This window comes from Coloeus monedula (assembly GCF_965178545.1).
Source record: "Coloeus monedula genome assembly, chromosome: 5".
Lineage (NCBI taxonomy): Eukaryota > Metazoa > Chordata > Aves > Passeriformes > Corvidae > Coloeus > Coloeus monedula.
In genome coordinates this window covers 59,323,292-59,336,615 of record NC_138785.1, presented here as the reverse complement: position 1 = coordinate 59,336,615, position 13,324 = coordinate 59,323,292, and the positions used below count along the sequence as shown (strand labels likewise).

The following is a 13,324-nucleotide window of genomic DNA, read 5'->3' as shown; positions in this document are numbered from 1 at the left end:
TCCAAAATTGAAGTTTCCTAAATAAATTCTAAAAGAATTATTTGCATATTCTTCTACTAGTCTCTTACTTTTAATGTGTTATGTAATCAATTTTCATGTAATTTTTAGTAACATGAACTAAAGTTTGGTGATTGTTCTGATAACTTTTCTTTAAACAGAAAAAAAAAAGGAAAAAGACAAATGAAACATATGATATATACATAGACACACACTTATGAGTGACAAAAATTCTTTTGAAAGCAAAATAGGAACCACATGTGTGTGCCAGTATATACAGGTATGTTATGAACATAAAACCTGGCCAGAGAAGAGAAGAGAAACCTGGATTGTCTTTTTGATAAGCCAAAGAGTCCTAAACGTTGCTTACCCAGACACTGAGTTTTCAGAACACAATGGATCATATTTTGGTTCTTCCAACCTTGCGCTTTTCTTTGTAGAGAGATCTAGCACTCCATCCCCTGCAAAGAATGAGTAGTGATGATAACAGTGGTTTTAAGGAAGATCTCAGAGATTTTGTCAGCAAATGGTTTTTCACCTATGGCACAATTTTCAAGTAGCTACTTTATCTTGTAAAATTTCTGACACCTTATTCCATTAACAGTATCAGCCATCAGCAAATTATTTTGTATATTTGATTTGTAACCAAACCTTTTTAAAATTGAGGGGGAGAAAAAAAAAGTAAACCATTCAGAAATAATAAAATTTAAAAGAACCCATATTAAACAAACATGACTGCTTTCCTAAAAATCACATATGTATCTATATTGCACTGTTTACTTTCAAGGCAACCAAAAGACTGCACTTGACATTATTATTATATAATAATAATATATAAAATAATGTATAATTATTATTCATATTTACACACTGTAAACATCTGATGCTGAAGTTGAACTTGACATAACTAAATCCTAGGCTTACAGGATAATGCAAGTTAATAAGAATCTCAGGAGGCCTCCAGACCAACCTCCTGCTCAGAGCAGGGTCAGCAATGACACCAGACCAGGTTACTGGATGAGCAGGTACCAGTAACTGGGTAACTTCCCAGTAACCAGTAACTTCCCTGTAACTGGGAAAAGAGCTTGAGCCCAATATAGAGTTCAAACACTTAACTATAGGTATTTCTCCAGCTGCCTCCACATACATGCAATAATGAATTTAGAAAAATGAAAGACCTAAACTGGGGTGGAAGTCCACTCTGTTAAATCACTGGTAAACACTAAATTCAAGATTTATACTTGGCTGTTAAAGTCTATGAGTATTGAAACAGAACAACACACTTTTTAAAAATTAGTATTTAAAAACATTAGCAGTGGAAATACTCCTTTTAAAATTTTTTTCTTAAAAAAAAAAGAATAATATTTAAATTATAATTAAATACCCTAAATATAATTAATTTCATACCTTTCTTCCTTGGTTTTCTGTTTCAAACTTGGGCTGTTTTGTATGCCTGAGCTCTGCGAATTCAATTTTGAGTTTCAACATGTAGCTCAACATTCAACTCTATAATTACCCTTATACTACCCCTTATTGCATTTACAGTGTCATTTTCATGGTACTGCCTATTATTTCTAAAACATCAATCAATTGCATATATTTTCCCACAGCCTCAGATGCAGACAATAAAGCACTGGTTGAAGGATCCAAATGCCAATAGTCAAATAAGAAAATTGTTTTGGTAGCCCTCCTTTATACCAATAAGGCAAAGAAATAGAGTTCTGTGTAATAATCAAATCCAGATATTTGTTTTGGACTGCTTTTTGACTGTTCTTCCACAACTATTTTGTACTATTTGAAGGAGGTTAAAGAGAGAAAAAGTAACATCATAACTCAGCATTAGGGGACATATATATATATGCCACTTGTCAAAAAAGTGGCTCCTTTTCACTGAATACATTCCTTTTAAAGTCTTTCTTATGAAAGTTAAAAGAAGGAGTAATGCTAATCAACCTTCCTGACACATTGATATTACAGAAGAAAAAGCCAATCAAAAACACTACAGAAACATTCCACATGTACTTTTTGGCCTACTCAGGAATACCCAAGCTCAACCCAAAGCCCCCGAGTTCTGTGCAATAGACATTTCATCTGTTGTGTTCTGTCAGTCATACAAAGTACATCTCCCTTTCTTAAGTGCTTTTGTGTCCCTTTCACAACTGTTTCTGCATCTTCAGTCGATACTCTTAGGCATTATGACAAAAATTTTAGAAGGCATCACTGGAGAAAAAACTACTTCAAAGCTGACAACTTATCAAGCAATAAAGAGCTAATTGTCTCTCCAACAATTAAAAAAAAAGACAAAGCTAGCTGGATTTTTAGGAAAAGAAAAAGCCCCAACACACAAGCAAAATCCAAATGTAAGATTCCATAATGAAAATAATTTTCATTCCCAACCTTTCAGAATTGGCTTTGACAACACAAGGCTAGTAATCAGTTGAAAAATGACTAAAAAAGACCACAGTAATGAAAATTCAGGTTCCTGAAACAAAAAAATAGATACATTTTGGGCCTCTCAAGGGTAAGCGGCACTGAAGTAACTTGAAGTTCAAGACAGTTGGTTCTCCCAACACAGCAAATGCAAATTCATTAAGTACATGACACCTCCCCGAAGACAATGCTTTATGGGAAGGTGATATGATACTCAGTAAAAAGAATCATGCAAGCAATTTGATATGCATAAAAAATACCAGATAAAGTCACTGCACTACAGACTTTTATTTAGGAATTTCACTTGAATTTAAAAAAAAAAAAAGCAAACCAACCAACCAAAAAAAAACCCAAACCAAATTAAAACAAAACAAAACAAACCCCTAACCCTCACAAAAATCCACCTCGAACTGATAGGAAAATGAGAGTATTTGCTGTAAAGCTCTAAGACATAGTGAAACCCTACCTTATGAAATGAATGTATGTATATATACACAGTACAGTTGAGATGTTCACTTTGGTACATTAGGTACAGGACCAAAAACTTCGCAAAGAAGCATCCTACAGGTGGACTATGAATCCTGGAAGCTCACTACTTGCAAGGTAGAAGTAGTCTTCTCTAAGCTGAGCCAGAACTTTCTATTATTTCTTACAAATCAGCCAAAACAGGTATTACAGCAAGAATTCTGGACAGGAACTGAATTATATCAGGAACAGAAAAACCACTCTGTAAGGTGGTTTTAATAAAAGATATGAAATTACTTCCACTCTTTAGGTGAAGCCATGACTACTAAGAAGTGCATCTTCATAAACAATAGTACATAACACTGGATAATATAGAAAAACAGATGTTTTTCAGGGTTGCTACTCATTGTCTTCTAATGCAGCTATTTCTATGCAAATTAAATTATTCTGATCTTCAAAGAAATGGCTGAACCTCTGGCCTTTGCTTCTCAGTACAAGATCATCAGGTGCAGCAGTACCAAGACTAAACTAAGTGTGATCAAAGTTCATCTTCAAAATAATCAGGACCACAATCACTTGAAACTCCTCCAGACTAATGATGTTATGGAAACAGGAAGGGGAAGAGAAAGAAGCAGAGACCAGGTCAGCCTTGAATTCCTACAAATGGTATTTCTACACTGATTTCTAAACTTCCGAGTTTTTTCTGGGTTTCAGGAAACCTCTCATTAGCTATTATGAACCATCTTACTAGATCAGATAACCTACTCTACTCAGTCCTCAGCCTCCAGGCAGGGGAAGCCCTCCACTCCTAGTGTGGAAGAGCACATCAGCCTGGCTGCTACCTGCAGCTCTTTGCTCTCCTAGTACCTGCTATCATTGGCTTAGGGATCTCAGAGATTTATCCCTGCCTACTCTAGCCTTAGTTTCTGGCCTCGGTTTTGTTAGCTCTGAACTTGTCTAAGGTCCTTTGTGAACCCAGTGACCCATGACCTCCCATCACAGCAGTTCCAGATGTTTAAAAACTGTTGAACAAAACCTGCCCATTACCTGTTTCTTCCTCTGAGAATTTTCAGCAAGCCCTACCAACTTCTAATATAGTGAGATTTAGTAAATAACTCCCCCTTTACCTTATCCATCCACAGGATAAGGGGTTTTGTAGCAAGAAAACAACAGTCTTGTCTTCAGTACTTTTCCGGACGGTGACCTGCCTTTTGCTATTTTCCGTGCTGCTGAACACAGAAACAGTTTTCAGGAAACCGTCAGTAAGAACATCAAAGCCTTTTATTAATTCTTAACTACCACTTTGAGTAGCCCCTTTCGACTTCAAGTGCTATTTTGTAACATGAGAAAAATGCCAGATGAAAAGTATATGGCCATGTATTGGGTGATCATGGCACAGTCCTGACAGTATGTGTGAGGACTGGCCAGGGACTGCCCTGTGCCGGACACAGATGGCTGGCTCCCACAGCTCCACTGCAGGACACAGCCACTTGGGTAGAAACTCTGGAAAACTGTATTTGAGAGAGGGGAAAAAGTGCCAGATGGACAGAGAAAATGGGAACAAAAAGAATGAGAAAATGGCAGAGGTAAGCCCAATGGCAGAGAGAAACCATTAGGTACAGACTGTGGACAGCTCACACCCAATTCCCTTGCACTACAGGGGTGGTGGTGGTGGTCACCAGGGAACCTGGAGTGAATCTGAGCCTGGGAAAGGAGGGAAGAAAGGCAGGGCTTTAATGAGTCTTTTTGTTTTCACTACCTGAATTAATAATGAAATATTTATATTAATAAGCAATAATTTGCATTATTTGTTCCAAGCAAAGTCTGTTCAGCCCATGATGGCAAGTGGTGGTAGGCAACAACCATGGCCTTATCTCAACTCATAAGCTCTCCTTTCTGTTCTTCTCATTTTCTCCCCTGTGCCATCATGAGAGAAGTAAGCAAGCAAGCATCTGACAAGGGGCTTGGCTGTGACCCACCATGGCAGCCAGGGAAGAAAAACACCTACTCCCCTCAAAAATGTAGCTTTTTAGGGTGACTTTCTCATGCAAAAGTATTAAACTGTTTCTTGAACATATTTACAGCTCATATAATTTACCTTTGAGAACATAGCATGCATATCTTCAAAATGCATAGTTTTTTCACCAATACATGTAGTAAAAACAGGATCTTAAGGAAAAGAAGTTTATTTTCAGTAAAGTTTGGAATTCTTTCAATATACTGCCAGCTATGTTTTTGATGTCTTCCAGTCTATGATGGCTCAATGAAACACGGGAATTAGGAAAATTTGCTTGCATATTTTCACTGTGCTTACACACTATCATTGGTTCCAGAAGATCCATAAACAGCTTGTGCAGCTAAACCAGCAAATTATATATTTGTACTGCTTCTACTTCTGACTCTTAGAGTCACTTTGCTTAGAAGCTTGAGGGCTATCAATTCTCCCGTATCTACCAAGGGAAAGAAGCCTCTGCATCAAAGTTAGCTGCTGCTAGGAACATTCCTGAAAGAGCTCAGCACCATGACTGCACAAGGAAATAAGTTGCTGCAGGATATTCCAAGACCATTCCTTACTGTTTCATTTTGCAAGGATGCTGCTTTTTCATTAACTTAGTCTGGAGGAAAAGCAATATTGCAAAAGCACACAGTAACACCCCATTTTTGTTAGCTGCAGTACATGGAAAACAGGTTCTGTTTCACTATACAGAGTATTCCTTTTCAAGTCCTGGACAGTCTTAAGAGTTACATGGATTAGAAAAAGGAGCAGGATACAGGTATTTTTGGAGACAGCTGCTGCTAACTGACTGACAGTGAAATGATTGCCTGATTACCAGCAAAGTACACAGGAATTAAAGCACCTTGCTAAATTACCACACTTCCACAGAAATGCAGAGGAAAGTAGAGCATGCTCTGGGACTCCACTACCAGTCAGGTGTCAGCTGGACACACCTGGATGCCAGTGCTTAAACACTCATACTCAGCACTAAATGCTTCAGTACCAGAGGTGCAGAGGGTTGACCTTGGCCAGTAGCTAGACTCCCAACTCAGCCCCTCTACCACTCCCCGTCCCCAGTGGGGGGCAGGAAGAAATAAGATGAAGATCAGCAAGATAAATACAGGGAAATTACTTGCCAAATACTATTACAGGCAAAACAGACTCAGGGAAAATTCATTTATTGCACTTTAAAACAGATTTGGATAAGGAGAAAAAGATAAAAATTAAAGTGCTTCCCCACCCCTATCTTTTCCCAGGCCCTCCTGTATTTTCCCCCATCCCCAGATGGCATAGGAAAGATTGGGAATGGTGGCTAAAGTCAGTACAATTCTTCTCTCCAGCTCCTTCTTGACAGGCCACATATCCTTCAGGAAACACCCAGATGCTCCTCTGAGGGATCTTCCACAGGCTGCAATGTGAATGAGTATCTGCTCCATAAGCTGCAGTGGAACACGTGCTCCACTAGGGTCCTCTCCATGTGCTCCACGGAAATGCCCTGGAGTCCGGAGCACCTCTATCCTCCCCTCTCCCTCACCTAGTTCACTGTGCTGTTTCTCACTCCTCTGCCTGTCCAGCATTTTTGCACTTTCTTAAACATGCTTTCACAGCAGCACCACGAACCCAACTCATGTGCTCCACCTCAGCCTGGTGTGGGTATGCAGCAGAGCCGGCTGTGCCTCACACAGGGAAGCCACAACAGTTTCTCACAGATGCCACCCTACAGCCCTCCACAACTACTAAAACCTTGCCATGTAAGCCCAAAAATCAGATGTATCAGGTCTGGAAGTGTCAGACCTCAGGATTTTTTGGCTTCAGAGATGGCCTCCAGATACTGGATGAAAGTAAGAAGCTTTCCTTAATGGAGGAACTTCAGTGGCAGAATATCTTTTCAGTGCTGAGCTAGCACTTAGCTTGGATCTGCTCAGTGCAAAACCAATTGCTTCTAGTGATCTGGAAAATAAAGTTTACTCCTTCCTCTCAAGCCCAAGAATCACTGCCACACAGGACCAAGACTGTCTGTTTTACTATTTAGATCATTCATTTCTAAGACTACTACTGTAAATGCAAAGCAGCTCCCTAAGCAGAAAGTGAACCTAAAGAATTTATACTTAGATCATTATCTGCTTAATAGGATTTAAATTAAAAGATTTCAACTTTGAGGATCCATCAAAGCAATGTACAAATTTGAACTTCCTCCTCTATTACTGCCACTTCATTTGGAAATTGTAACAGGAACTACAAATAGCAAATACTAAAGAGAGTTGCATGACATTCGAAAACATGAGAATGAAACCATGGTACAGCTTTTACCAGTCTCCAGATCAAAGAAGTATACTATGTTAGACCGAGAATTATACATTTCAAAAAATGATCCAATTAAAAAACCTTCATAATTCCCTACCATAAGCATATGACACTTCATTATAAGCAAGATTTCTTCAGGAAAAGTACAGGTGCAATAATAATAATACACAGTCCCTGACAAAAGCTAACTGAAATAACTTTTTCATGAATCTTTGCACATATAACACAACGCAAATAAAAAGAGCAGCCTGACATTTTTCATCTTGAACTTACTTGCTTGTGTTGCCATCACTACAGAGAAAAGCTAAAATAGCTCAAAATTAACACATTCATGGAAAACAGAAAGCACAATACAATTTCCCTGGTAGGTAAGATGTTCAAGCTACCTTTCTCCAACTACAGTCTTATTATTTCACTATTTCTTCTCATTTCGGCATCTCTAAATTTCACAGCAAGACTACTACCTTTAACATCTAAAAAGCACTCCAGCAAACATGACAGTCTAAGTTCTGAGACTCTGCAGTGTCTTACATAGTTTAATGTGTAACTTGTATACTGTGTGTGCTGAGCAACTATTTTAGACTTAGGTGTTTCACTGAAGGTGCACAATTCTAAACTTGTTCTTTAGCCTTACTGTAAGAAAAAATCCAATGATATGAAAAGATGATTTAAATAACTCAATTTCTTTATATTTTAGATTTTTCTTAGACAAAAGATCAATGGATTTTCAGATAAGGGTGGCAGTGTAACATTCTTCCTGTCCCTGCCCACCTTCTGCCTTCCCTTTTATTTCTCAAAGATTTTTTTTGAGGCTCAGCAATGACCAGAACCTGCCTTTGGTGACTTTGCTCCCTCATGAACATATAAGACTAGTTATTTATAATCAGCTGTTGAAGTAAGCAACAAGCTATAGTGCTGATATCACGAAAGAAATTTTTATTGCCCTTGCCAAAGAAATGTGCTTCAACCTGACCAATTATAAACCTCTAAAATCTGTAACTGATCCATAGCAAAATTACATCCAAGTACAATGTGTGTTTTCTCAGGATTTAACCACAAAGTGTTTACTAAAGCCTGGTATGAACTAATTTCCAGTGACCATACAGAATAAAAGCAGGAATTTCAGTATTTCTTAATGCTTTTGCTGTCAAAGAGAAAGGATGCGTGAAATTTAACTTAGAATAGATATATTTAGCATGAGAAATCCATCAGAGCTCCCTGTCCCCAAGGATATCTAATTAAAAACTGCATCATTAGGTACACACACACCAAATCTGCTCTCATTCTGACAATGTATATTAAGATAAACAAACAAACAAAAACCCTGAACAAAACCAAAAAAACTTAGTTCTGGCTACTTGCAACTTTTTTAGTATGGTACATGACATACATGTCAACTTTTCCCTTTGGTCTGCAGTATTACAGGATTAACACAGACCCTGATATCTGTAAAAGACAAAAGCTGCTTTTGCCACTGCTTTCAGCTGCACATGACAGCCACAACCCTTCCCAAAAACTGCTGCTAATCCAAATCTAGTTCAAAGTCCAAAATGTTCTTGTGATTATAGTGTTATCAGTTTTGGATAGCAATATTCCTTGAGGCAAAGCAATTATTTCCTTTTCATAAAGGATAGTGAGACAGACTTTATTTTTCTAAGTTTACTCTGTTAAGAAAGCGGCACTGATCTATAATGATTAAGGTATGAAGTATGGAAGTTTCCTCCCAGATTAATCTTCTTTTCCAATCATTCCTACCAGCCTGTATTTAAAGAATCAAAGTGTTCAAGAGCTGACACAGACCGAGAGACATTTGCTCTCTAAAATCCTAGTCTCTTTTTCTCTTTTCTCAGGCTTCTTGACAGCCATTTCTGCGACAGAATTTTGAACCACTGTGACCTGTGACAGCACAGGTGAGAGGGCTTAGATTCAGTATTCCAAAGCTGAGAAATTTCAGTGCCACTTATTTAACACAGGCACTCAGAAATTAGAATACTTATCTTCTAATACACAATACGAAAAATGTTTCTATTTGACATGGACATTTGTTTTTTAAGGGAATAAGATGCCATGAAGTAAATAAACGACAGCAAAACACAGATTATCAGATACAGAAATTTACCTTGCTGAGTATTCTGTTCTTGAGTTCGATTCACAGTGAGGTCTAGAGGGCTATCCTGTTCTTCCTGAAGGGAGTTTTCCGTTTGGTTCATTTGGATACTTTTACACATCAGACTTGGTTCAAACGATGAACCATTTCTGTTCTCTTGAATTTTGCTACTTTTTGAAATGTACTCAATTGCAAACTGACGGATCATTTTTTTCATTAATTCCTGAGCAACTAGGGGAATGTTAGGATCACAGTTCTGAGGAAGATCTGGAAATAAAAAACACAGGCAACAGATACATTAAGAACCAAACATAATTACTTTTCTTATTATAAGTATTTCCTATAAGCACACAAATGAGTTAAATAAGTACATCTGTAATGAACATATTAATTCAGATGTCTAACAAGTTTCTTTAATGAGCATTCCTAACTGGAGGTCACTTGGAAGAACATGTTTAGCACAGACTGTTAATTTTTACGTTACTCCTCTATCACAGCATGCAAGTGTATGTGAGTTGCATTACTTATGGCAGTCAGATTCTGTATTGTTGGCAAATAAGTTGACTTTTCATTTACAGACTGTTCATTTTCAGTTCTGAAAATAAAGAATTTTGAATACAAACCAAAAAAGTAAAATAAAGACATGGATTAATACAGAAAGAAGTTACTTTCAGAGAACAACCATAAGAATAGTTTTAAAGTGTAGTTCTATAGATTAGTCCTCTTCAGAACATAGAACAATTGGACTTCTGAGGAATTGATCTTAAAAAGGAAAAAAAGAAAAAAGAGATGTGTTCCACTCTCAGACTATAATCCCCATTGCAGGTTCAGGATTGAAATGTCAAAACCAATATGATGCTACTTGAAATGTCCCATACAAGCAATTGAATACAAACAAAGTTTTAAACTTTTACTGTAAAATCTTACAGGATTTTCAGGACATTTTCAAAGTGCTAGCAATGAAAACACTTGGGAGAAAAGCTTTATTTCCTATTCTAAACTGAGTGTATCCTATTATTTGCTTGTGTATGTAACATTTCAACGGACAGAAGTATTTCATTTTAGAAACAAATAAAAAAGGACCAAACATGATACATATGACTTTATTTTAATGTTATTTATCAGCTAGAAAAAAGCTAAACTTATTAACAAGCAAAACAAACTACAATTGTGAATCACCAAAAAGAAACCTAATAGAAGCAACAGAAAAAACAAAATGTAAGTGTAACTTAGCATAAATAACAATGTAATTAAGAAACTCACAGTAAACTGTGCTATTGCATTGATGACTGCAACACACCACAAGACAAGCGCAATTGACCATACTCAGAATATTGTGTTTTCCCTTAAACTGGCAGTAATAGTAGCACTTACTTCACTATCCCACTCTTCCTTCTTTCCTTCAACTTTACACCCCTCCTATCACAAATATCCTTTTCAATATTTTAACCACTGCCCATGTTTGAGTTCCTAGGTAATGAGTGAAATAGTTTTCAATCAAGAAGGGACAGGGATTTAAAGCAAGTGTGAAAGTGATAAAGAAGAACTAGCTTTTAGGTAAGCCCTGATTCCCTGGAGGAAATACCAAAGGACATGGTTCGGTAGTTACTGGGATAATAAAGTTAATTTGAAACAGATAAAACAGATTATAAACTGAGTTTTGTTTTCATGGAAGTGAAGAAATGAAAGGCCTGGGTTAGGTAGATGTTTGTATGCAAAGTGTACATTTCCTAATACGAAGTTTGGAGGATCACACAGCATATTTGCTCAAGCATTTTATGCCAATGAAGCTTTATCCATCTACTATCCAGAGAGTGACTGCCAGCACTGATCAAGAAATGCTGCTCAAGTTTAGGATGAATGTGCAGAAGATCGTCTGCTTGACTGTTTCAGGTTCATTTAAAACATACACCATTTGGAGAATTAATTTTCACCAACAGAACATTGCAAGGAATTACAAACCTGCACCTATGAGGTCTGCTCTCTATAGCACGACAGGGCAGCTGACTGATTGCCCAGATGCTTCCTGTCAAGACCTTTTGGTCAGCCTCTCAGTAGTGCTTGATGAGGTACAGTGAAGCTCCAACATTTGCAAGACATCTTGGCTTGAAGAGAACTTACCCAAGGCATGACAGAACAAATCTGCTTATGGTTAAAGCTCTATCTTCCACCAATCTTTCAACTAGATCTCTACCAAAATATCTAAAATTGACAGGTGTTTCTCGAAGATAAAAGGTAAAATTCTAAGTATGAGATACAATTCTAAATGATGGAGAATACCTACACAGAGAAAGATCTCTCCCCACCATGTAACCTCCAGGCATAAGTATGCTCTGTTTATATTGCTATTTCCTGATTCCTAAATAACGAACCCAATAAATGTTCAACTGGAAGTTACTATCCTAGAGACACACTTAGAAGTAAAGAAAATAAATTCAACAACAGATATTGGAGCAGTAAGGCAATAGGTGTAAAGTACTAACGTTTATGCAAAATACAAGAAAAGAACACAGGAAGTTAAGAGATGAAATTAAATAACTGAATTATCTAGGAACAAAAGTGTTTGCATGACAGGGAAATGGTAGTTCTAGACAATGAAATTTACTGATCAACAGTTAAGCTTAAAAAACCAAAAATTTGACTGCCTGTAATCAGAAACTCATACAAAATGAATTATACAAAGCATTATCAAGACTGAATATGTGGTCTGGAATGGCCCTGCTTATATAGAGCAATTAGTCTCTTGCATGCACACAAGAAAAGCTTCTTTGACTACTTCTGGATAACAGGTGATTATCAGTGCAAATGGGAGAGTTATTTTACTTTCTGGTGTGATCTGTACCTTTAAGAAGCAAAAGACCAGAGAGTATAGGGGACCTACCATTAGCTGGAAAGCACAACAGCCTGGAACAGATTTCTCCTTATTAATCTCCATCCCTGCATCAATTTTTATAAAACTGCAAGACAAAACTAATTCAGAACTGTCAAGTTTCTACTGCCTTTCTATTCCGCTTTAGACTCTTCACATTGGTAACAGCCAAGCATATATTTCTTTTAGACACTTGGAGGAGAAGTCAGCTTCTCCATTAGGAGCAAAGTCACCTTTTGACCTAGTTACAATAATAAAGGATTTATCTTTTTGTTCTTATAATATTTTCTTTAGTATTAGTTTAATTTTTTTGTAATAACTTCCAAATACTCCCTATGAAGAATAAATGCAGCAGAATTTCTCATATATTCAACTGCTACAGCTATTGGCAGTTTACAGATTTTAAGTTGATTTAATCTAAAAAGGTAATATGAGGGGGTGATGTGTGTGTATCTCAGAGCATATACACTGAAAGATGTGCTCCCAGGGTGCCTCTGAGGTGCTCTTGCTGCTAAATGCATATTCAATCTACAGGGTTAGACTCAGGTAATCTAAACTTATCTGCCATAAATGCAAATAGTGTTGCTATCACACTGACTGTTCTGTAATGTGAATCATTAACTGGCAAGTCATGGTGGAAGTACCTTGGGAGGTCTGTAGTAAAACCGCTTGTTCAAAGTAGTCATCTATGAGGTCAAATCGGGTTTCTCTGGATTTTACCTAGTTAGGTAAGGAATACTTCCATGGATGGGAGACTACAACCTCTGGGTGCTTGTCCTCATTTTTCCTCACATTAAAAAGAACCTCTCATTTCCACTTGTTTGCAATCTGTCATTATCCTGCTATGCACCATTGTAAAGACTTTGACCCTGCCTTAAAATCATAAAGTATCCTGAGTTGGAAGGGACCCAACAAGGATCATCAAAGTCCAGCTCCCGGCCCTGCAAAGGACAGCTCCAAGAGTCACACCATGAGCCAGATTATTGTCCAAATGCTTCTTGAACTCTGTCAGGCGTGGTGCTGTGCTGGTGCTGTGACTTCCCTGGGGAGCCTGTTCCAGTGCCCAACAGAAGAACATTTTCCTAATATCCAGCCTAAACTTCCCCTGGCACAGCTTTGGGACTGAGGTTGACCTCAGGTCTTGTCACTGGTTACC

General features: G+C 37.5%; 1 protein-coding gene across 5 annotated transcripts in view; it reads right to left on the bottom strand.

Moving 5' to 3' along the window:
• The window catches only part of LCORL (ligand dependent nuclear receptor corepressor like), a gene marked incomplete at both ends in the record, with an annotated part of 82,800 nt that overhangs the window by 31,070 nt on the left and 38,406 nt on the right, over positions 1 to 13,324 (bottom strand). For 4 of the 5 annotated variants that reach the window (XM_082281960.1, XM_082281957.1, XM_082281958.1 and 1 more), the window contains 2 exons: positions 368 to 458; positions 9,312 to 9,566. In XM_082281960.1, the coding sequence (XP_082138086.1) occupies positions 368 to 458; positions 9,312 to 9,566 (346 nt within the window). The remainder of the gene's footprint in view (positions 1 to 367; positions 459 to 9,311; positions 9,567 to 13,324) is intronic. The other variant, XM_082281961.1, reaches the window with a different exon arrangement.